The sequence below is a fragment of the Thunnus albacares genome, chromosome 4 (genome assembly GCF_914725855.1).
Source record: "Thunnus albacares chromosome 4, fThuAlb1.1, whole genome shotgun sequence".
NCBI classification, from domain to species: domain Eukaryota; kingdom Metazoa; phylum Chordata; class Actinopteri; order Scombriformes; family Scombridae; genus Thunnus; species Thunnus albacares.
Window position 1 is genome coordinate 10,179,684 of NC_058109.1, and position 25,155 is coordinate 10,204,838.

Below are 25,155 nucleotides of genomic sequence, written 5' to 3' on the forward strand. Positions count from 1 at the left end.
CGCATTTACAGCCAGATGTGCCGCTTTCATTTCACTGGTGACATCACACTTGAATTTGATTTTGTTCGATGGAGTATGACGCTCATTTCAGGACGCACGAGAGATGTTTTAATTCCCAATCCAGACCTATCCAGACTCTCAAACATGCATAAAATATGGGTTGCTCCGAGACTTGCGCGCTTTAGTGAGGTCTGGTGTTTTTTGTGCCATTGTCCTCCCAGATCCGTATCCGTGACCCCAATCAGGGTGGCAGGGATATCACCGAGGAGATCATGGCAGGGGGTTCAGGGAGCAGGAATTCTACGCCTCCTGTCGGTCCCCCCTCCTCCACCCCAACCCCCCCACAGGTATGGCTCCGCAGGGCTGAATATTTTTTTTATCCCTTCTTACACACCACTCACCTACAGTACTTACATTAAGAGCAGCTGATTAGACTCGATCTTTAGCTGAGGGGAGAGGAGCTCGGTATTGTATCAGTGTGAGCTCTCCGCCTTAATCCTTTCTGCTCTCCACCGTGTGTGTGACAGACAGTACACATCCTCTATCTTTGGTAATTTATTCTGCCATCTTGCCCTTTTCATAAGAAATTCATGATGGCTTTCCATCCAGAATGTTACATGTCTGTCGTTCATTGCACAGGACTTAACTGTATATATACTGTATAAACATAAATACATCTTTACATGATCTGAAATGCACTTTTGTATTAGTATGTCCTTCATGTACATAAACTGTTTCTCCAGTCATAAATTCATGATTATTCAGGTCACAAAGGTTTATACAATAACAACAACAAAAAGAATCATTTCATAAACATCACATATGTTTAGATCTGCAGGTTATGAAAACCTTTTTACATTTAACTCTCATTACAGATGTAATGGATTCACCATGTAATCTTGTTCTCAGCTGTTTATATCTTACTCTTGCTTTCTTCCTGTCACTGTTTATACTCACTCACTATTTTTAACAGTAGATTGCATACATACTGTCTGTATTCTCCTGCTTCTTCTACAGAATCCACTCAGATTCTCTTATCTGTCAATTCCGCTATTAAAAAAGAATTTGGATTTGTTCTTTGCACTGCCGTAAAGTAAACATGGAAAGTCAAGAGTTCTTAGCTCTAATCTCTTGGACCATTTTAATAAATAAAAATGAGCCAAAAGCCCAAATAAGAGTTTTCCTGGATTCTGAAGAGTGATGTTGTGACTTCTTCCTCCCTGTGTCCTCTGTGGATGTTAACAGTGTCTTTCCTCTCTTTCTCTGTCTTTTTGTGCCCCCTTTGATTTTATTTCTTTTACATATCTGCATCTTTCCACTCTCCTTTACCCTGCATTGTTCTGAGCGTTTCCCCCTCCTCCCGCCATTCCCTCCCGCATCGATCTTCATTCTCCCGTCTTGTTTCTCCCCGTCTCGCCATACATCGCTGTCTGCTAATGTGACCACACCCCATCGGACTCCTTTTTTTCCCGCTTAATTCTGCATTTGGGCTTGTTTGCTTGTGTGTACGCGCGTGCTTGCCAACATCTTTGTGCCTGTCTTTCTGGTTTTTCTGTGTTGCTAGTTTTTATGGCCGCACCCTCATTATCCTCACATTTTCTACCTCAAATCGCAGCAGCAGCTGAGCAGCAGCCAGACTCCAGAGCAGCAGCAGCAGCAGCAGCAGCAGCAGCAGTCGCAGCCTCCTCAGCCACAGCAAACCCACTCTGGAGGCTACACGTTGGAGCCCCCCCAGATACCACAGCCACCGCAGCCCCAACAGCCACAGCAGCCACAGCAACCACTGACAACTGGGGGTTCAGACACCAAACCAGGGCCAGGTCTGCCCCAACACCCCCTCTTCTTAAAAAAAAAAAAAAAAAACAGCTACAACTGCTAACAAATAGGGCTCCCGCTCTTTATATAACAATCTAACCAAGGCAGTTCTAACCATATATTTATGTTCAAATTGTAAAAATATAACTCCTTTACTCCTGTGTTATTTCCTCCTGTGTCAGGCAATGGCATGGTTTTTATTGGGGTTTATTTTCCCACAAGATACTATCTGCTAAAACACTGATTTTGTAACACATTTTGGGTATCACTTTTCTTTCCGCAGAACACACCAAATACTTTCACTTCCATTTCACTTACAAATTAGAGTGCAGCGTCAGCAGGGCTCTTTGCTTTTCTCTCACTTAGCTTTTTCCTTTGTGTAGAAATTGTTTATAAACTTCATACAGCAGTTTTAATCCTCCATAAGTGATGCCTTCACGCAGATGTTGGAGAATATTGTTTGGCTTGTTTGTTAACCCTCGGGCTGTCGCGGTGACAATCTCTTAATTGACATTAATTGCAGTAGGTGGCATAATTATAGGGATGGCCTCATTTTCAATGAAAAGCTTATTAGTTTAAAGGCTACACAAAGCCATGTCTCCATCCAAGCATCTTTAGATACATCATCTATTTAGAAAACCTGTTATTACAGTATGTGATGCAAATATAAGCTGTACCTTAGCTGATTAAATTCGGAAGGCATGTATTTATCTGCACTCTTCCTCTTCCTCCTTCCAGATGAAACGCCAAAATTGGAGCCAGTTGTCCAGAAGTCTTCCTCACCCGGGCTTGTGCAGCCTGAAGCCCCCGTGGAGAGACTGGAGGCCAACACTCCTGTAACTGAGCCCTCTCCTACAGTTGAACCAGAGCTTCCCTTCCCCGCCTCACTGACCGCCCCTGTCACTCTCCCACCTACAGTGGCCAACACCAGTGAACGTCCCTCAGCCAAGGAGTCCGCTGCCTCAGCGTCGTCTCCCTCCTCCTCCTCTGTCGGGGAACACAAACCGTCGTCTTTGGCACCACCTCAGACTCCCAACACAGACAAGCCTCTCTCAGAAGCCCCACGAACTCTGGCCGCCTCGCCAGCGCCAGCTCCCAAAGCTCTGAATGGCCTTGCAGACCCTGGGACTGAACTAGACACCCCAGCTCATGAGCCTTCTCTTCTGTCCACAGCTGCACTCCAGCCCCAGGCCTCTGCTCCTGCTTACAGACAGGCCTCCTCCTCTGAAACCTTGCCCTCTGACATAAGGCCGGAGGTGCCCATTGCTGCTGCGCTCGCCCCCATGGCACCTGTGGCTGTGGTGCCAGTCACCCTGACCTCAAGCCCTGCTCCAGCTACGCCAGTTATGCTCCCACCTGGCCTTCCGCCTCTAGTGCAGGCCACAACAGAGGCCGATGAGCCGAGCAAGTCCTTGGACACTAAAGACCTCGTCCCCAGTGCAGGGACAGAGGCACACGGAGGCATTACTGACAGCAAAACAGAGTCCCAGCAACAAGCGCTCACCAGGAAGAGTCCCACTACAGGTAGCGGATCTGTTGCTTGTGACTGCATGTGAAGGCAAACCCAGATGTGACACTTTAAAAGTGTACTATAAAACATATTATTGCCTTGATCATTTGTTTCAGTGTTACTTGAAGCAGCGGAGTAATTAACTGTTTGAGCTTTTTTTATGAGTCCAATAATGTTTTTATGGTATTATGCCTAAATAGCAAAATTAAGTAGATCTGACATGTCCTTGGATTTTAGGTTTTTATTAACGCACATACAGCACACACTGCACACACTGCAAATAATCTCTTATCAAACACTACACTGACACAGTTGATTCCCAGGAAGTAGGGATGCGTTCTTTTGATCCGGTTCCCTGTTGGCAGAATACCTGGATTTGTCAAGCTCCACTGCTAACAAATCTTTTATCAGATCTTTTATCTCTCCTCACTCTTAAAGATACATTTATGTAAGTTTAGACAAGCTAGAAGCGGGATTAGTAAAAAGAAATAGTAACATATTTCTTTTAAATGAGATTGGAAATGGGGAGTCTTTATGTCTTGGTTGTGATCTATGTTTGCTGCACTAGTTGTATATAATTGAAAATTATTATATTCTTCCCTTTCTGTTTTTTCAGATCAGATATTTACCATTATGGTTTGATTGTTTGCTGCCCGGCTGCGGCTGACTGCATGTTTCTGCTTTTATATTTCCCTTCAGTAAATCAGACTGCCTCTGCTATACCAAAGACCTGGAGAAAACCAAATGAAGGGATCTCTGCTGGAGATGCACCTCAAAAGGAGGACGAGGTAAGAAAAGACGCCCGCACTGCTCACCACGCAGGACGAGATGATAAGACTGAACCGGTTAGATTGAGTATTTAAAGGACTAGTGCATAAGATTTAGTGGCATCTAGTGGTGAGGTTGCAGATTGCAACCAAATAAATACACCTCCCCTCCCCCCTCCCCTTCCAAGTGTGTTGGAGAACCTACGGTGGCCACAAAAAAACGCAAAAAGCCCTCTCTAGAGCCAGTGTTCGGTTTGTCCATTCTGGGCTACCGTAGAAACATGGCGACCTCCGTGTAATGGGACCCACTCCCTATGTAGATATAAAGGGCCCATTTTAAGGTAATGAAAACACGATTCTTATTTTCAGGTGATTATACACTAATTAAAACATACTTTCTGCTGAGTCTGTTCCACTAGATGCCACTAAATCTTACACACTTAACCTTTAAAGTCCTACACATACATTGAATTTGAATTATCTTAAATTTTAGATAATTTCACCTTCAAATGATATACAGTATATATCTATTTGTGTTCAGAAGTCATGTTTAGTCAAATAGGCGATAAATTATCATGTAAAACTGACCTACTTTTCAACTATTTCGTCAGATTTTTCACATGTTCGGTATCTCATTTTGTAAAGAGACTTCTTACAATGCCTACAAAGCATCAAAGAAGGGGGACAGAGATTGTGTGAGAGAGAAAAGGAAAAGGCACGATGTAGGCAATAGTTCAAGTGTAAAATGTTTCCACATGTGTGGTGGGGGAAAGCAGACATAAATGACTTCAGGGTGTCGTTATCGTCCGACAACGACGGCAAGGAGTTATCCATCATCCTTATTGCTCACCCAGCCCACTGTATGTATAATCAACTCTGGCCCTCTTTGGCTTCCTCTCCTTTATTGTTTATTGTATAGGGTCGCTGCTGTGGGACAATTCACAGGTCGAATCAGGAAGTTCACGTCCTGGCTTCAGAGTTTAACGTGACTAATAAAAAGTCTAAAAATATACAATTACAATGACTGAAAACTGGGCTTTACTGCAAGAATAGAATTAAAACAAATCCCTTTTTTACTGAGTGCAAATGGCGTTGCATGAACAGATAATATTTCACATAATAATAGTTAAATGACAATAGAAATGTAATAAATCAAACCAGAGTAAGTCTGTCCGCTGTTACTGCTGCTCCTATTTCCCCCCTTTTTTTGTTTGTACTTGACCCTTTCTGCCCTCTCTGCATTTCATCATTTTTCATCCCTGAGTCCCCTGCCTTCACTCGATGTTTATTCATTCCTTCCTCACTTTCTTTTCCTGCATTTTTTTTTACCCTTTCTGTATGTGTCCATCTCTCTCTGCAGATGATGTCCTTATAGCTTTGCGAGTATTGTGCAGATATATATTAATTTGCAATTAAGTGTCTTTTTTTTGTCGTTTAAATCCTCACCATAAGCTCAACCGTTTAGCAGTTAGGAATGTATAATATCGCTTAAGGTTAATAAGCGGGACGTAATGCTCACTGACAGATATTAGGGAAATAAGTCATGCATCTGAAAGCTAAATCTCGCCTCCACACAGGACGAGCCCAGGCCAGTAGATCAGCCCGCCGGAGACCAGTCCCTGCAGTCAGCTCCACTGAGCAGCAGCCCTGTGCCCCTACCGTCAGGCTTCAGCTCCACCACTGCTCCTGCTCCCGCCAGCAGCCCCGACGCCGACGGGAAGCCGGCCGCCCCGGAGGAGAACGGCGAGTCCGAGATGGAGCCCATGAGGAACGGGGCGGGCCACACCTCGGAGACGGAGAGCAGCGACAGCGGGGTCACCCACGGAGACAAGGAGAACTCCACAGGGGCTCCACAGGACGTAGAAGGTTAGAAAGGAGCCCGTTGTTTGGACAGATGTATTTGAAGCTACGATAGGAAAAAGCATGTTTTATCAGCAAAGTATCCTGCCCCTCCTTAATTATCTCTGTGTGTTTAAACTTTTTTTACACGTGTTTCTCTCTCCTTCCTTCTCAAACCCTGCTCGGTGGTCCAGACCTGTCTGAGGCCAGCGGGAAGCGTCAGTATGACAGGGACTTCCTGTTGGGCTTCCAGTTCATGCCTGCCTGCATACAGAAGCCTGAGGGGCTCCCACCGATCAGCGATGTGGTGCTTGACAAGGTAAACAAGCCGCTTGTTGCAGAAAAACCTGCATGCACCTTAATTAAAAAAAAAATGTTTTATTGTCTTTAAAGCTCTCAGGCAGTTGTAGGTAAATCGATGGCAAGAAATGTTATGTGTACTGTGAGTTTACATAGCAGGTAACCAACCACCTCATGGGGCCCTAAACGTGTCCTTTCACATGGCAATCGGCTTGTGCTTTTTCTGGATCTTTTGTCAATTATAGCCACAGTCTCAGTCTATATTTGCCTCTGTAAATAGAAATTATATGTGTGTTTATCAAGCAAAAATGCCAAACATCCAGTGGTTACAGCTTCTCAAAATAGATAAATTGTTCTGTGATGTAATTGCACATCACATATCTTCACGTTTAACATGTTGGACGGACAAAAAAAAAAACTTGAAAATGTCCCCTTGAGCTCTGGGAATTCGTGAAGGGCATTATTCACGCATTGCTGAGGTTTTTTAAAAGACTAATCAATTAAGCGATTAAAAGATAGATTCGATGAATGAAGATTTGTCGCAGCCCTAGTTTTGAATAAACCTTTTTTTTATCTAACGGGGCTCCTCATTTTCGGCTCAAGTAAACACAGGCACCGTTTTAGATTTTGTGCATTGAATCAAAGATACACACACAGAGAGTTCGGTTCATTCCTCTGATCCGCACATACGTATGGGTGGAGCGTATGGCCCGCTGAAATGCTGTTTTGATTAAAATCACATTGCTATTATGTCACACTTGGCAGCGTTAAAAGAGTACATGCCCCACCCCCACCTCTCCAAAAAAGAACAACCAGACCGGCTGATGTACAATCCCATAGTCTCCTTTTTTCTCTGTGGGAGAAAGTGAAATCTCACTGGAAAAGAGTAGAGAAGAAGTCAAGGACAGCTGAAAGACAATGAGCTGGATTTGTTCTTTTCTCTCCTCCCCCACAACTATCTCGCTCTCTCTCTCTCTCTCTCTCTCTCTGTCTCTCTCTCTCTCCCTCCTGCGTTCCTTTCTTCCTTCCTTCTCTTCCACATCTGGCTCTGACTTTCTCTCACTGAAACAGCCTGCTGAACTAGCCCAGCGTAATTTATCGCCTGTACAGTAAAAACACATAAACCAAAAGCTGGTAATGTAGTATGACCATCAGTTACAACGGGTCACCTTAAGGCACCACCGGGTTCAGAAACGCACACACACATTCTCACCAGGCTGACTCCTTTTACCCTGTTGCCAGTGTTATTAGAGTATCACTGCTCCCCCTGCTGTTCTGCTCATTGTCTGACTCTATGTGTGTGTGTGTGTGATGTCGTGTGTGTGTTATGTGTCGTACAGATGAACCAAAACAAGGTGCTGTCTCGAGTGGTGGATTCCAGGGTAATTTCCAGAGGACCTGACTTCACACCTGCCTTTGCAGATTTTGGCAGGCAGATGACCGGAGGAAGAGGCGCTGCAGTGAGTCACACATGCACACACACACACACACGCATGCACACACACACACACAAGCTGCCACAATCATTCATAAAGACACACACACACACACTCCCCTCACTGTACTTTCCATTATCTCAAAACTCTGGCACAACAGATCACTTTTTCCAAAATGTTGAATTAATCCTTTAACCTACTAGAGTGTAGCAACATATTAGACAACTAGAAGATATATCAGGTCAGTGATGAGGCTTTCCTGTACAAAAGGTGTGATATTTCACAAGATAATGAGCAAAGTTTCCTGGCAGAGAATCGTTTGCATTTTAAAATTAGAAGGACACACGAACTCAAAACAGTAACAGACGATATGTAATGTTGACAGATTTAAAGGAAAAAAAAACTGTGTAATCATTGTGACCTGTTCTTTCGTTCGCCTTCTCAGCTTATGAACATCGGCACGCGGCGGCCTCCGCCCAGGAAGATCATCATGAATGTGTCGGTGAACGACGATGTTCAGCTGAAAAAGTCCGAGAATGCCTGGAAACCTGGCATGAAGAGAGAGTCCCCCCCAGAGGACCCTGAGGCGCAGAAAACACAAGTAGGGCCAAAAAGTTACACACACAAAGGAAAACATGAGTATTATAAAGCATCAGCTATCAAAACCAGACTAGTTTCAAAATGATTGAAGAGAAGTCAATCATTTAATTTAAACAACCACAGAATCCAATTACTTTGCATAATTAACACAGTGGTGAGAACCTATTTTATAAAAGTGGAACAGGAAGTGGTATTCTTAACAAAAACCTACCAGTAATAGGAAGCCCTACAAATGAGTTAGTTTGTCATGATCATTGCAAAATAGTCTCCAAACAGGCTGAACGTTTAATCGGTGACCTCTATCTTTTCCTGATCACTTCCTCTCAGGAGCTCTTCAGGAAGGTACGCAGCATCCTGAACAAGCTAACGCCTCAGAAGTTCAACCAGCTGATGAAGCAGGTGACGGACCTGACCATCGACACAGAAGAAAGGCTCAAAGGAGTCATCGACCTCGTGTTCGAGAAGGCCATCGATGAGCCCAGCTTCTCTGTCGCTTACGGAAACATGTGCCGCTGCCTCGCCACGGTGAGCGCTGACATTAAACAGTCATTGTTACCATCAGAGCAGAAGAGTGTGTAAAATTTTGGGTAAATAAACAGGCTGGTGTTTGTGAGGTTGCTGGTGTAAATCGACTTTACGGGAAGATGTCGGCGGGGGGAAAAGTATGAATACCAGATGGAAAAGATGACACAGGAATCGTTAATCGTACGATAATGATTTAAAAAGGTTAAAAATTTCAGAATTCCAAACCAATGACTTGCAAAAGATGTAAACACCTACTGTCTTCAGTAGTAGGAGAGGAAGAGAAGGCTGCTGTTGCCCTATTTGGAGTCACATTTGTTTGTAGTAAAACATAAAAACTGAACTCTCGCTGAACTCTAAATAAACTTAACAAATGGGTCAGTATTTATTAAAACTGCATACGCTTACTGAGATACTTCTAACAGCAATGTAGGACAAACATTTTATTATTCTTAAGAGAAACTGACTGCCATCAGTCGGTAACCTTATGAATAGCATATATACATATATACTAGGGCTTTAAGTGTAAAAAAATCCAAACTTGGAAATGATTCAATCTGTTTTTGCTGCTTTTGTGAAGTAATTTCTTTCAGTATAACTTGCAAAAAACCATTATTCTTGTGTCCTCGTCTGCAGCAGACCTGATTCACTGTTCAACATTAAACATAATTTGAAGGTTTTAGTTCATCACTTAAATCATCTTTATACTTCTGTTTCTTAACGACGTCCATTATGTCTACTGTTTAAATGCAGCTTAAAGTGCAAATGACAGACAAACCCAACACCACAGTGAACTTTCGCAAGCTGCTGCTAAACCGCTGCCAGAAGGAGTTTGAGAAAGACAAGGTGGACGATGTGGTGTTTGAGAGGAAGCAGAAAGAGCTGGACTCTGCTGCATCGGTACGTGGTCTATGAATGACTCAAATGTGACACGCAATTCTATTCTGTTCCAAAATATTTTCAGTAACTGTTGACCCTGTAGAGAATCAAACCGCTAGCCCTGGATCACTTCATGTAGAGCGTGTCGTGAATAAGAAGTAACATCGCTGTATTTCTTCTGTCCCCCCCTCAGTCGACGGAGCGTGAGCGGCTTCAGGAAGAGCTGGAGGAAGCCAAGGACAAAGCCAGAAGGCGTTCCATCGGCAACATAAAGTTCATCGGCGAACTTTTCAAGCTCAAGATGTTGACGGAGGCCATCATGCACGACTGCGTGGTGAAGCTGCTGAAGAACCACGACGAGGAGTCTTTGGAGTGCCTGTGCAGGCTGCTAACCACCATCGGCAAGGATCTCGACTTCGAGAAGGCCAAGGTGAGACGGAAACGAAAGTTGCTTCACGGAGCGAGCGGTTAATGCTCAGTAATATTCTAGGTCTGTCAGTAAAACGGCTGCATTCGGGTCAGGTCTGCAGACTTGTTTGGAAATCAGAATGGGCACAGCTGCGATTGTAATTCGGAGGAGATTGTAGTGGCTCAGACAGCCTCCAAAACAAGGTGTCTGAAGCCTCTGGTGTAGAAAAGAAGTTTTTTAAATGTGAATATTTTCTGGTTTCTTTTAGTCCTCAAGGATTTTTGGGTTGTAGACTCTTGGTCAGGACAACATTTGAGGTTGCACCTCGGGCTTAAGGAAACATTTATCAACATTTTTCACCTTTTTCTGACATCTCATAGACCAAACGACTAATTGATTCATCGATAATGATAATAGTAATTATCTGCAGCCCTAATATATTCAGAAGAATAAAATGCAGTAGGTGATTTAGCAGATGTTTTTCTCTAAAATATATTAAAAGTAATTGTGGACGTTACTGTCAGTTGGAGTTGTGTTATATTTTCATTGCGTCATACATACTGGAACAACCTCAAGGCTGTCGGCGTGATGAGCTACATGAGTTCGAGTTGTTGATAACATATTTCGAGGCTCACTGGCACAAGAATAAGACCTTGAACGAGCCCGATGTTTCGTCTACGTCTGCAGTAAAGACGAAAGTGAAGAAACTCAGAGATTGTTTGCAGAGCTGAAGTCATAAATTTAGCTTTATGCCCAGTAAGCAGCCCTTTGACGTCAGTGTGTCAGTATGCCTGGATGTGATTCCGATCTACAGCAACACAGCTTTGGGAGACATGAAAGAGACGGTTCTGGTGGGGATCGGATCTCGAACCAGCTGGGCTACATTCGTTCCAGAGGCAGAGGGGGGAGATGCTGTGTATATAGGTTATGAGGAAACAGGAATATCCTCATGTTCCCCCCGCAGTGGATGCTCTGCTTCGTTCTGTCTGACTGGCTCTCCTGTAGACATCAGCGACTCCCAGCTGGACGCAGCGAGAGTCCTCAGATGCTTGGAGAGACACAACCGACCCGAGGGCCTCTCTGCTCTCTCTTCGCTGTACTGTGATATGTGGTTTTGATCCTTATCAGCTACTAGTCACCCTGCAAAAGAAAAGCCTTCTGACCAGCAGAAAAAAAAAAAGACCCATCAACTCTATTTAGTTCCTTTTCTGTTGAGATTAATCAATCTGTAGTGGATTAAATCATACAGATTATGGTTAGGAAACATCCGTCTTGTCCTTTTGGTATATTTCATCCTGTTTAATGTGATAATTTCCTCAACAAGGCAGTTTTAATGTGGGGCCATTAATGTGAATTGCAGCTGTTCTTTTTAGGCTGTTACAGTTTTTGTTCTGCTGTCGCCCAAAATGTTCCAATTTAGTCTCGGGTGTTCAGGAACCGCTCCTGCTCCAAGTAATAAAGCGAACAATCGGTCAATTGAGCGAAATCATGTGGAAATCCCTAAAAACCTGCTGTCTAGAGACGTAGAGAACATAACCTTCACGTCTCAAAACTTAACCCTCTCTTTCACTCTTCCCCGTCAGCCTCGGATGGATCAGTATTTCAATCAGATGGAGAAAATCGTCAAGGAGAGGAAGACGTCATCTCGGATACGGTTTATGTTGCAGGATGTTATAGACCTGAGATTGGTGAGTATGTGTGTGTGTGTGTGTTTGTGGTTCATTCATGTGATATTTATTTTATCCGCACAGTCGCACAGCTGAGTCCAAAGTCCAGCCTCATGTTCAGGCTATCTCTAGGTCACAATGTATTCTCCCACAGAGGTTTGTTTCATTGATCTTTCTGACCTTCTGGAACATGAAATTGGATATTCTGATTATATTCTGCTAAATGAACATCTACTACGTACTGCTCTTGTTATTGAGTTTGAACCTTTTAAGAGAGACTGATGGGAGGAAAAAAAACTCTGTGGGAGAAGCAAAACAACCTGAGGCACACGCTGTATGCTTACCTGTATGTGCTTAATGACAGAGGAGCTAATCGACTCTTAAATCCCATGAAAACTTCAATATGCTTCTATAAGATTCAATTTACTCCACTGAACAGTCGGCAAAGTTACAGTTTTGGGGAAAAAAAACATCATGTAGTATTATTATTAAGAGTGAAACTCTTCCTCTGGGCTGTGAGGGTGTGGTAAGCAATCCCACAACTGCCTTCAGATTCTGATTCAGATATTGTTAAATCCTGATTGGTGCACAGAAGTACATGACATCACCTTTTTTTTTTTTTTAGTAAAGAAAGTAGGTTGTGAGGGCCTTTTTAATGCTGGTCACACTGACTCATGATAAAAGCTCTGCATACTAATGCACTAAAATGTTGTAACGTTGTCTATGAACAGATTAAAATAGTGAATGAATAAAAAGACACTGCTGAAACACGATCTTGAAGGAAAAAACACCATTAATGATATTAATGTCAAATGATTTCCTTTTTTTCATAGATATTATTAAAAAAAAATACAATTAAATTACTCACAGGAAAGAGAAATAAACAAAGAGCAAATGACTTAACGTGAGACCTGTAATATCAGTCTTTTCTAATAGAAACATCTGCACTGATTAAACGTGATTCCCTCCTAACTCTTACCTAACACAAGCTGTTTAAGTCAATGTCACTGTCTCTTATTACCGCACGTCAGAAACAGGGATTCGAGTCCTGCCGTGCTGCTCCTGTCAGATTTGAAATTAAAATCAGAAAGGCTACCGAGGCAGTGCAGCATTCCTCTCCGTTTCAAAACAAACCGGCACATTCAGCGCTACGGAGCCGCGGCTCAAATGAAGGATCAGGAACAGATGTTAACACGTTTGTCTGTCGCATCCCTTGAATTTTTGATACACCTCTGTGATCGACAGCTGCTTTTATTTTTGAACTGATGTAGCCGATATGATAAAATCCACTTATATTCTCAAGACATTTAAAGTTAAATCGAGAAAAAGAATCCGTTTGAAACCCGCTGAATCTGACACCGCTGTCTGATTCATGTCATTGTGGCTCTCCTTTTTTTTTCCACAGCACAACTGGGTGTCCAGAAGAGCCGATCAGGGCCCGAAAACTATCGAGCAGATCCACAAGGAGGCGAAGATTGAAGAGCAAGAGGAGCAGAGAAAAGTGCACCAGCAGCTGCTCTCCAAGGACAGCAAGAGACGGCCAGGTCAGGCCTGCAGTCTAAATCCTCTTTAAGGCTTAGCGTCACATCGGCACAACTACAGTGACTCAGGAAGCCTGCAAGCATACAGGCAGACTTCCTGTCCCTATAGCCTGCAGAGACGCTATTGTGCCCAACAGCAGACAGGAAGCCCCCCCCCCTCTACCCTCCTGTCTGTTAGCTGACCTATAATATTTCATCAAATATGGCAGTCACAGTCAAAAACGTCACTCTTGACAGCTCCTCGTTTGACTCCAATGAATGTAAATATCACTGAGCTCATTTTAAATGTTCCCTGCTTGTGTGTGTGTGTGTGTGTGTGTGTGTGTGTGTGGGTGTGTCTCTTCGCTCCCGTAGATCCAAGAGAACAGAGAGAACAGAGAGATCAGCGCGTGCAGAGAGAAGAGACCTGGAACACTGTGCCCATGACAAAGAACAGCAGGACCATTGATCCCACCAAGATCCCAAAGATCTCAAAGGTGAGACATGATGCCAGGTCTGTTTTTAGGCGCAGAGGGTGGCTACACACTGACACCCAATGTGTGCGTTTTATTAAACCCACTCGCTATACCTTTATACTGGAAGAAGTCTACAGGCACACCGCAGGCGGAAGGAAGTTCTGGCTTATTTTGAGATCCACACAGTTTGATTCGCTCACATCCCTCCATACAGATCATGTATACAGTGACATAAATAACCTGGTGGTTACTTATGTTACATGCATATATAATAAAAACCAAGATAAAACTCATAACCAAGATACTGTGCACGTGTGTGTGTGTGCAAAAACATCCTCACCTCCAGTCTCATAGTAATCTTATACCTCAGATCTGTACCCTGAAATTAAAGTGAACATAAAGACGTCCTTAGATCAGAGCCATTCCAGGCATGTTTGATAAATGTAGTCTAGGTTTTAGCTGTGACACCAACAGATCGCTCCTGGAAAAAACACATCTGCTTGTGCCCCGTAACAGCACAATGTTGTGAGCAAACGACCCACAGATCCACAAAATAAATGAGCTGCTGTTGATAGTTACAATTAATATGAACTATTAGTATTTTATTAGTTGTGAGGTTGAAGAGTGTTTGTCTGAATCTCTTCCCGACCTTCCACAAAATACTCACACTGGCATAATCTGTCAAATATGACGGGACATTACAGTCAATTTTAAGTAAAGTATTTATATCCCTGTATGATGACATCATATCAATATGATTAAAACCACGATAATAAGTTTAGTTAAATAATTCATCCAATCAGCAGAAGATCAATTCAGTGTTGTGGTGACATCAGGAACGATCACAGATTAGAAACTGATCACTCATCTTGTTTTGACCCCCCCAAAAAAAAAAGCCTAAAAAGTTTTGTTGCAGCATTTTGTATCAGGAGGTTGTTTTTTTTTTTACACTCACTAAACCTCAGGTGAATATTATCGGGTCTACGTGATAATTAAAATACATTTGTGAGATTGTTCTTCATGTCATGACAAGTCCGTCTCACGTTCAAGTGTTTTTCCGCTTCAGTCAAAAAGCTCCCTCACAGATAGTTGTAGGTTTCAGTAGAAGGTTTCTGTACACAGGAGATAACTGTTTACACAGCACCGAGATGAATCCTGTGGCTCAACTTAAGCTGTGTACACAAACTTTCTCTGTCCTCATCTGATCTACATTATTGTGGTTTACATGTACAGTAGTACAAAGTCCCCCTGCTGGATCCGTTCGGTTCTACTGTGTAGTAAAAACAAAAAAAAATAGCAAGTTGTTGTTTTTTTTCAGCGCTCCCTCTGCTGGAAGGACTCGGTCATGTTCTCAGTGTTAGTTGTGCAAGGAGACACTCATTTTACTAAACCTTATGGACAATTCATGTCATATACCACATGTTATATACTCAGTATTTTGTGTTGTACTTGTCCTCATTTAATCAATGAATTCCTGAGAGCCTGAATACAAATAAACTGATCAGCATTTACCTTTGTGACCTGTCAGCAAATTGTCATTCTCGGTGCGTAACACATGCATACAGTATCTCAGAGAAATTCATGTGCTCATAGATTTAAGTCTCATTTGCAAAATGTTTTCCTCATTAAGAATAAACACGTGATTCTCCTCCTGCAGCCTCAAATGGATGAGAAGATCCAGCTCGGCCCTCGGGCTCAGGTCACGTGGGTGAAGGGCAGCAGCGGAGGAGCCAAAGCAAGCGACTCAGGTAAGATGACACTTTATTAACTGACCGACACCACAGCAGGTTGAAATATTATACATTTCTTTCCCCATCTTTTTACCTTCGAGACACATCGTGGTACTAAATCAACAAAACCAACATGGAAGTGGAAAATGTATCTTCCAAACCTGTTTATATGAATCCTAATATTTATCAGCTCTCTGGGTGTCAAATGCTTGATCCTGACAAACAACATCATTTGTGTTTAATTAGCAGCCAGATCTCAACATTGACAATCGTGTTTCAGGGTCAGATCGTAGCTGCGACTGACTGAATGTCACACTTTTCATTTGAGCCTGAAGCCTGCAGGAGAATTTCTGTTCTTCCTTTCGGTCAGCAATGAACTTTTGAAATATTAGTCTGTTGTTTGTTGCAAATATAGTGACTCAGAGAAACAGTGCTTCCAAATAAGGTCGAGGGAAGGGGAGAAATCTGGTTAATCATCTGCAGCGTGTTTACACAAATTTATAGTTCCCTGGTTACTACAGTCTGTGTTTAAAGAACTGCTTAACTCTAAAAGTCCAACATCTCTACAGTTGATCTGCTGCTAGTTTTTGTCATTCCTGTGTCTCTTTTTTTTGTTTCATAACAGAACTATCACGGACTGGCAGCAGCCTCAACCGTTACTCTGCGCTGCAGTCTACACCTTCACTTCAACCCTCCACCACTCCTCCACAGAACCCAGACTTTGACTCCAGGAGAACTCTGGGAAGGTAAAGAAACACTGGGTCTTATCTGTCTTTGTCAATAAAGTTATCTTTGTACTTCTGATTGTTAAATTGTCAGCAGGACTGCATTAGAGTCACATTTGTTGAAGAAATTGTTCTCATATTAAAGTGCTTCTCCATTCTGTGATGTAACATCCTCATGAACTCTTGTTTATTTTGTTTGTTTGCTCAATCGTTTGCCTTTTTCCTCTCTCCCCCAGCACTCGTAGCAGTACAGGGAGAGAACGCAGCGAGAAACCTCTGATCTCCGCGCCGCCATCGTCACGGCCCGGATCTTTCATCAGGGGAAGCAGTTCGAAGGAGCTGCTGGAGAGCCAAATCCCGGAAGAGCCGCGAAGAGACCGGGAGCGAGAGGGAGCCGAGCCGCGGAGACCGAGCGTCACCGAGGACAAAACGGAGCCGGAGCGCAGCAGAGTCAAAGAGCCTGGTGAGGAACGCCTGGCTAAAACTGTACCTTTGAAAGCAGACTTTACCTAATGTGTGATTTATCAAATTCAGATCAGAGTAGGTTCGTATTTATGTGGGGATTTAAATCAGAGAGGACAGACTCACACAGACCAGAGACACTGTTGTGACTGCTGTTTTTACGTCGACAGTGAAACCTGAGCCAGCGGCGCAGACACCGGACAGACCTGCCCTGTCTGAGGAGGAGATAGAGAGGAAGTCAAAGTCCATCATCGACGAGTTCCTCCACATAAATGATTACAAGGTACTTAGATTCACAAGAAAGTCAACAGTAGATGAGACTCGTGGTGTCTAAGATGTTTTAATGTACATCCACAAACTGTCGCTCATAATTGATTATTAACTTGGTCAACAGAAATTGCTTCTATCAAACATTAGCATTTAATGAAGTGTTGTGTATAGATGTTTGTATTGAGAGGATTATGATGCTTGTAGTGTTTAACTTCCCCTTTTCGTCTCTAGTCTTGACCGTATTTCTTTGTTCTCTGCAGGAGGCTATCCAGTGTGTGGAAGAGCTCGAGTTGGGCTCTCAGCTGCACATCTTCGTGCGCGTCGGGGTGGAGTCGACCCTGGAGCGCAGTCAGATCACACGGGACCACATGGGCCAGCTCCTCTTCCAGCTGGTGCAACAGGGAATCCTGCCCAAACCCCAGTTCTACAAAGGGTCAGTTCACCTGCCGGCTGTGCTCTGCCTTACATAAAAATAATCCCTTTCAAAAAAAAAAAAGCAGGGAGCTGATTGTCTCCTTTTTAGCACATCATAGTCCTGCCTGCTTTTTGTAAATGTGACTTCTGTGTTTTCATAAAAGAATGAAGTACATGTATTCTCATTTATTCATCCATCAATCAAGTGCTGTATAGATTATTTTGGCTAAGTCGATATTGTCCAACCAATATTAGCATACATCATATTTTTAAAGTTTATGTATATTCTGTAAAATATAGTCAAGAAATGTAAAGAAGTCTGGAAAAAGAATGAATTCTGGGAAATCTTTTGTATATAAAAAGGATTATAAAACAGATTCCTCTTCAGTCCTGTGATCTTAAAAAAACAACCCACTATTCATCTACCCTCAGTTCATTCACCCAAATCTAGAACAACTTTCATTATATTAAGTATAAAGTAGAAATAAATTAGCAAAGATAAACAAAGGAAGAAGTGATTTCTTTTTTTTTCAGGGACTTACAAGCAATTTCTTGCTCAGAACCGACAGAATTTAAATAATTTCAGTATGAAATCAAAGGTTTTTTGTTTCCTCTAAATTAGTTCAATATAAGTGGTTTGAGCAGCTCCAGGTTTTATACATGTTGACTCTTGTATTTGTGAGTGTGTGTATCACAGGAGTCATAATATCTTCATTTCTTCATGGTGTCCTAATTGATAGTTTGTGTGTTTTTGTTTTGTTTTTTCAGGTTTGCAGAGACGCTGGAACAAGCGGACGACATGGCCATCGACATTCCCCATATCTGGCTGTACCTGGCCGAGCTGCTCAGCCCTGTGCTGAGAGAAGGGGGCTTCTCTATGAGAGAGCTCTTTAGGTACTGAGATGTCCACTCCTGAGTCATTCACTAAATCCTCAAATCGGCCTCGTTACCGGTCGTATCTCGTTCACCTCAGTTCGCACACAGTTGCTGAACTAGCTTGAAACCTCTCTGTTTACAACCCCAGTAAACCACTTTTACTTGATCAAAAAAGCCACATAATCGTCGTCCTTTGGACCACATTTTTCTAGTTTACATGATTTCCCTCTTTCTTCTGTTCATTTCCAAGATGAATTAATTTCAGACTATATTTTGACATCTGTGACAGCTGCTCAGGCGGCAGGCCGGATGAGGGGGCGTGTGCCATATTTTTGAGAAATTTGAAGAGTGAATAGCGCAGGAAAGTATTTCATAATGAAGCTGTGATTTCTGCAAACTCCCTCATCTGAGCAGATCTGAAGTAGCATAAAAAGTTGTTTGAGTAATTCGTATTTTCTCTCTCTCTCTCTGTGTATGATGAAAAACATTTGGGCAGACTTGCGTTTAATTTCTGTCGTTTCTGTTTGTTCACAGTGAATTAAGCAAACCTTTGCTTCCTGTGGGAAGAGCTGGGATCTTAATTTCTGAAATACTGTACATACTATGCAAACAAATGGTGAGCAACACTTTGATCTTCTATTGTTTTTGTATTCAGTCTGCACACATTTATATTACCTGCTCTCATTATGAAGCCAGGAGAGTATAATCAATCATCTGTGACCTGAGGGACGTACACAATGAATATATAATCAATCATTGATCATTCACTTAAATGTCTGTTAAGATGAACAATTGATTATTTTTGTGGGTTATATAATGTGCAGCCCTGCACTAGATATTTGATCATATGTCATAGACATGTCAGAATAAGGACAAAATAACACACTTTCATTAAGCACTACAAAGGGTTTGATTATTCATTCACTACTATTATTAACATCAATCAGTTGTGTGAAATGTGCGTCCCAATAAAAAGTTATTTTGTTCTTTTGATTTGTAGCAAATTAATTAATATGTCAGACAGTTTTTTATTAATTCATCAAATAATATATTTCCATTGCAAATTGGGAAACAGTCTCTTCAGTCTGTACTGCTCGTATTTTCTTTCCCACTGCTGGAAACTGAATAAAGATATTTCAGAGAAGTGAGGCGTGACATCGTGTCATCTTGTCTCCACAGAGCCATAGGACTGTGGGTTCTCTGTGGAGGGAATCTGGCCTCAACTGGACCGACTTCCTCCCAGAGGGAGAAGACGTCCAGGCTTTCATCTCACAACAGGTTGGTGAAGAAATATCATTATTATAGGAGAACTCAGTCACCATCCATCGGCTTTCTTAACACTTCTTCAGCCCAACGAGTCGATAAAGACCACACTCTAACCTCTCCTCGTTCCTGTTTCATCATCTCTCCCTCATTTGTCACTCCCCCATCACATCGATGATACAAACAGAAACTCCAGTTCGTTCTGTCAGACGACTCCGGCCCTGAGACGACTGTGTCTAAAAGGATCTTGTCTCCCGAGGAGCTGAGCCGCCAACTGGAGAGACTCCTCCTGGAGGACATGGCCAGCGACGAGCAGATCTTCGACTGGGTCGAGGTATGAGAAGTGACGCACGTATACGCAGACAAATCATCATCCAAGCTGGTGGCTAAAACACAGGGCAGCCTGGTTTTTATGACTTGCAGAACTCTGACACAGTTTATTTACATATTGAGTCACTAAAAAAAATGTTGAAGTAACAATAGTAGTGAATAACTCAATATGATGTGATTAATATAGGAAGTTTAACTAACTAATAAACACTTTAGTGGCTCAGAAGCTGAAGCTGATGTTGCTCTCAGACCATTTCTGTTGGTTGATATATTTGTTGACTGCTGGTGAGGAGGTGTAGGATTCAGGGAACTGTGATACCAGCGAAATTGGCTTCTGCATAGTTTTCCTTAGTGTCATATCTGCGGTTGCCATGGTCACACAGCGAGGCACCGTGCCAAGTTGAGAAAAGTTAAACCACCGTCGTGTTTACATGGGAAACAATGGAGATAGCGACTGCAGTCACTCTCTGTCTGAAAGTTACCTTTAGAGCTGAAGCTGACGTAAGCGTTTCATTTGCTGTCAGAGCATGATGCATCGACTACATCAGCACAATCAAGAGTTGCTCCTTACCACAAAATAACATGCAGTACAAGTCCAGCGGACTGTTTATTCTGTTGTTAAACTACCTGAATGACTGAGCTGACTCTACACAGACAACAACCATATGATACAACAGCTCTCACTAGCAAAAATGTAGAGGCGATGACTCATAAACTCTGTGCAATTTGGTTAATAGTAGTACAGAGAAGCAGAACCAGCTGGGACAAGTAGTTTTTAAGTGACATGTAAGAGAAGATAATAGTAGGCTGTTACAGTTGAAGTCAAGCGACAAAATTGTATTTTTAAAGGGGACATAACAGGCTTTTTGTTTGTTATGATGTCAGATGTTTGTGTTAAACACGATCAAAAGCCCCAGCCTTCTCTGAGCGCTTCGTTTACCTCTACTTCCTCCTCGTGACGACATCAGATCGTTCGTGCGGTGGTTCATGTTGCCCGCTCGCTTTCGGATCAGATTTCGGCTCCAACGTGTACGGATTAATTTGAGAAGTTTCAATGTCGAGTAAAAGGACAAGAAAAAGAAGTGAAATCCTACTACTTCTGTTGTGTTTGTTTACGTAGCCTCCAGGGCTGGTGGATGTCTGCTGAGGGGCAGCTAACCAATCAGAACAGAGCGGGCTCATCATGAGACAGCAGCTAAAACGTCCTGTTTCAAGGACATTTTTTTTGAACTGTAAATCATGCAAAGATATTCCAGTCGAGCCCCAGAATATAAACACAGGCCGGGACATGTGCATGATACGTGTTTATGCAGAGAACATCCAAGAATCATCCAAGAAATACTAAATGATAGAAACGTATGTCTTTGCACCACAGTTCAGGTAAAATCATGCATCACTGCGAAGATGCGTTGTTGCCGTGTGAAACTGACATATTGTGTGTTTTTGTCCTCCTCCTCCTCCTCCGTGCTGCGTTTCCCAGGCAAACCTAGATGAATCTCAGATGAGCTCGTCTCCCTTCCTGAGGGCTTTGATGACAGCTGTGTGTAAGGCAGCAGTGAAAGGTAAGCGCTCCGCCACCTGGAGGAGAGAGTCTTCTCTATTCTGTTAAAATCTCACCGCTGATTACAATATTTACACACTTACAGATGATAACACCAACTGTCGAGTGGACACGGCCATCATCCAGAGGAGATTGCCTGTATTACTCAAATACCTTAACTCAGACACTGAGCGACAGCTGCAAGCACTTTATGCACTTCAGGCGCTGATAGTCGCCCTCGATCAGCCTCCAAGTAAGTGCTGCGTCACAGTTTCCTCTTCACAATGAAAGATTTATTTGTCTTTGTCTTTTTTTTTTCTTCATTTCTTATCAGAGAACATTAAGTTGTGAAATTTCTTAGTTGTTTTTAAGTAATATTGTAAATAATCTCTCCACGAGGTCCATTTAGTAGCTGTTCTGGAGCTTTTTTTATCATGTCACATAATCTTCATCAGCTGTTTCATTTTGCCCAGTTGTTTATAAAATTGCAGATGTTCAAATTTACATCTGATCTGAGCATTTCAAGGACTTTTTGTGTCCTGTTTGCTTAAAAGTTTAAATTCAAAGTTCATTCATTCTTGACCTTTGAAACCACAGTTAACAGAACTTTGAATCTCAATATTGTTGAACTCGTCAACATTCACTTCATTTAGGTTTGGTCATGTAAAGTAGTTATATGGACATTTTATTTTATTTATTTGATAGGGACTGAGCACAATAATGAGCATCAGTATACAATACAAGATGTAAACATGCTGGAGTTAGCAAAAAATGCTTTGAAAAAAAAAGGCTGGATAATGGCTTTGATAGTCAGCAGTTACTGGAGCTTGGTGAGTCAGGCATTACAAAAAGTCTGAGTCCAAACTGCAATCTTGACAGACGCTCATATTCAAAGATTTCTTCATGTTTTTTACTGGTAGAAGCAGTAAAAGTAGTTTGATTACAGCAGTAAGTCCATCGTGTTGCTCTAAAACGACAGAGTGAAACCACAAACTCGGCTGATGGGATTCAGTTTTATCTCTGCTCCTCTCACTCGCTCAAAGCAGGTGGAGCTCAGTCAAAGAAGCTGATGTCATGTATTTCCTGTGCACCAATCAGGATTTAGCAACATTCAAAAATTAAAACGTGATGACAGATGTGAGGTTTAGAGACTGTTGCCAAGCTGCTGTCAGATCTGATCAAAACCCCACATACACAGTTGTGATGAAGCAGACTTTTTAGAGAGTTAAACTTTAAATGAGCAGTACTTTTTTATATAGAGAAATACTTATGATTTGAAAGTTTTCAAGCCTTTAATCTTGTAAGATCACAACTTATCAAAACTGTCAACCTACTTTGGAGTCCGTGTGACTTGTTTACAAGCTCAGATTCACTCGTGATTATGAGTTTGTGTGAAGGTAAAAGAGCCAAACACAAAAATACGTTATCATCTGTAATGGAATTCATATTTAATCTTTAACATAACCACCAGGACATCCCCACTGAAACTCTTAAATGAATTGTAATACTGTAATTAGTTGGGGGTCACTGCAGCAGGACAATAACAGTAGTGTCAGCTTTTTTTTTTTGTCAGTCATATAAAACCTGCTTTAATTTGTAGATAGTTGGAAGCAGTCAGGCTGCAGCACTTCACACACACACATTTCACCTTAAAGCAGGATCTGTTTTCTTGTGCATAATTTCCACAATTTCTTAGACATGCTAGCAGCATGAGGTTGGAAAGGTTTGGCAATGGACCACTTTGCTCCAGACTGAAATATCTCTTAGATATTACTTACTTTAGTCATCGCCTGAACCTTTCAGAGCTGACAAAGATGAGTGTTGATGTGACGTTTATTTGCTCTCTCTCTCTCTCTCTCACTCTGTCGTGTCTGCCAGACCTTCTCCGGATGTTCTTTGACTGTCTGTATGATGAGGACGTCATCTCGGAGGACGCTTTCTACAAGTGGGAGACGAGCAAAGACCCTGCCGAGCAGCAGGGTAAAGGTGTGGCCCTCAAGTCCGTCACAGCCTTCTTCACCTGGCTGCGGGAGGCGGAGGAGGAATCTGAGGATAATTGATGAGGGAGACACCTCCGGGACACAGCATAGTAGAACTGCATCCTTACAGCAGAACAAACATTCAAAATGGGTGTGTGGGCAGGACGACATGTTAACGGCTGGAATTTTTTTCTGCGGTACGGTTCTGAAACATGCCGCCATTTTGAGTTTGGATTCCAACGGCGGAAGCACTAAATACCTGTATAATACATAGAAAATATTTTTGTTTTAAATTTTAACTTACTTTTTTTTTGTTACTTTTTAAGAAGAGACTTAAAAGATACATAGGTTCTGGACTCTTTAATTTATTATTTTTTTAAGGACTGCAAATATGAAAGTTATTTAACATTTGCAGATGCTCACAATGAGAAAATGACAACAGAAATAACAATATAATTAATTATAATAACAAAATAATAATTGTGAAATGAATAGCCTCCCTGGATTCCACGCTGTTTGGTTTAAAACAGGGTCAAACAAAATTATTTTGGGATGAAGGGGAAGCAAGAGATAAAAAAAAAAAGGAGTGGATGCACAGAAACTTATTAACGTTGTCCGTGAATGATGTTTGAGGTCAAAGGTTATCTCCTAATAACCAGGAAGTGTTCCCTCAGCCTTGGCTTGCTCCACATGATATGTACATACACCTCATGAGAGGTAGAGGTATGCATTCAAGAAGCGATGCAAGTCAGTCCACAGAACTGTCAAACAAACGCAGACGAACAAACAGGACACATTCAAATGACATGAGCAAAATGCAACTTTAAAAAGCAAATGGCCAGGGTCGCTGAACATGAAATGCTTGTAATACTTCAGACCTACAGAGCAGATTAAAAGCTTGTAAATACATTAAAGACAAAAAAGGTATTTAAAAAAAAAAAAAAAAAGCTGCTTCTCATGATTTGATCTTTTGATGGCTGGTGTTTGGAAATGTGGGTTGTTTCTTCGGGGTGTGTGTGTGTGTGTGTTTGCACATCCGAAATCACTCCCTTGTTCACTCGTTCACTCCTCCCTGTATAAAAGTAGCGTATATGCCATGGACGCAATGTCTTTATTTCCATAGTTAAAACTGAGGTCATTATATAGCGAATCAACATTTGGACACTAATAAAATTGTGGAGGGTAAATGCAGTGCACTACTAAGTAAAGAAGGAGTGATTTTGGACACAGCCAGTGTTTCAGTTTTTCTGTTTTGGACCACATCTCGACATCCTCGGAAGAAGAAGAAGAAGAAGAAGAAGAAGAACTGAGGGGACCGACTGGCACGCGGCCCAGGAGTCACTGGGAGCTTCGGATTTGGTCGGCCGAGCCATTCATGCATGAAGAAGTGTTATGAATTAACTCGCAATCAGTGCCTAGGCTTTTGCCACATTCTTGATGTGATTTTGATTGTGTATAGTATGCCAATGTGGTTTCAGTACAATGTCTGTGTGGTCATATGTTTATCAAATCACCAAATGTGACTCGAGTGATTGGATCTCAATGGGTTTCTGATGTTTTCACCTGTCTTAAGAGCTGTTTTTGGATCACCGAAAAAGCATTTTAGGCACCCAGTGTGAACAAACACAAGAGCTGAAATAATTAAGTGATCGACAGAAAATACTTAGCTACCAATTTGATTAATTAGAGTACTTTTTTCTCAACAAAATGCCAAACATTAATTGTACCCCAGCTTCTTAATTGTGTGGATTTTCTGTTTTATATCATTGTATATTTGGGGTTTGGACTGTTTGGATAAAACAAGCATTTTGAAGAAGTCATCTTGG

General features: G+C 42.1%; 1 protein-coding gene across 8 annotated transcripts in view; it reads left to right on the forward strand.

Moving 5' to 3' along the window:
* The window catches only part of eif4g3a (eukaryotic translation initiation factor 4 gamma, 3a), a 49,112-nt gene extending 25,188 nt beyond the window's left edge, over positions 1–23,924 (forward strand). For 4 of the 8 annotated variants that reach the window (XM_044349825.1, XM_044349821.1, XM_044349824.1 and 1 more), the window contains 26 exons: positions 213–347; positions 1,616–1,820; positions 2,554–3,339; positions 4,025–4,113; positions 5,670–5,958; positions 6,126–6,250; positions 7,572–7,691; positions 8,113–8,268; positions 8,595–8,792; positions 9,543–9,689; positions 9,862–10,098; positions 11,661–11,765; positions 13,150–13,288; positions 13,640–13,761; positions 15,398–15,488; positions 16,096–16,216; positions 16,432–16,658; positions 16,828–16,940; positions 17,188–17,360; positions 18,110–18,235; positions 18,752–18,833; positions 19,397–19,495; positions 19,668–19,814; positions 21,291–21,372; positions 21,457–21,603; positions 23,229–23,924. In XM_044349825.1, the coding sequence (XP_044205760.1) occupies positions 213–347; positions 1,616–1,820; positions 2,554–3,339; positions 4,025–4,113; positions 5,670–5,958; positions 6,126–6,250; positions 7,572–7,691; positions 8,113–8,268; positions 8,595–8,792; positions 9,543–9,689; positions 9,862–10,098; positions 11,661–11,765; positions 13,150–13,288; positions 13,640–13,761; positions 15,398–15,488; positions 16,096–16,216; positions 16,432–16,658; positions 16,828–16,940; positions 17,188–17,360; positions 18,110–18,235; positions 18,752–18,833; positions 19,397–19,495; positions 19,668–19,814; positions 21,291–21,372; positions 21,457–21,603; positions 23,229–23,410 (4,443 nt within the window). In that variant the 3' untranslated portion in view covers positions 23,411–23,924. The remainder of the gene's footprint in view (positions 1–212; positions 348–1,615; positions 1,821–2,553; positions 3,340–4,024; positions 4,114–5,669; positions 5,959–6,125; positions 6,251–7,571; positions 7,692–8,112; positions 8,269–8,594; positions 8,793–9,542; positions 9,690–9,861; positions 10,099–11,660; positions 11,766–13,149; positions 13,289–13,639; positions 13,762–15,397; positions 15,489–16,095; positions 16,217–16,431; positions 16,659–16,827; positions 16,941–17,187; positions 17,361–18,109; positions 18,236–18,751; positions 18,834–19,396; positions 19,496–19,667; positions 19,815–21,290; positions 21,373–21,456; positions 21,604–23,228) is intronic. The other 4 variants (XM_044349823.1, XM_044349827.1, XM_044349829.1 and 1 more) reach the window with 2 other exon arrangements.
* The last annotated feature ends 1,231 nt before the right edge of the window (positions 23,925–25,155 follow it).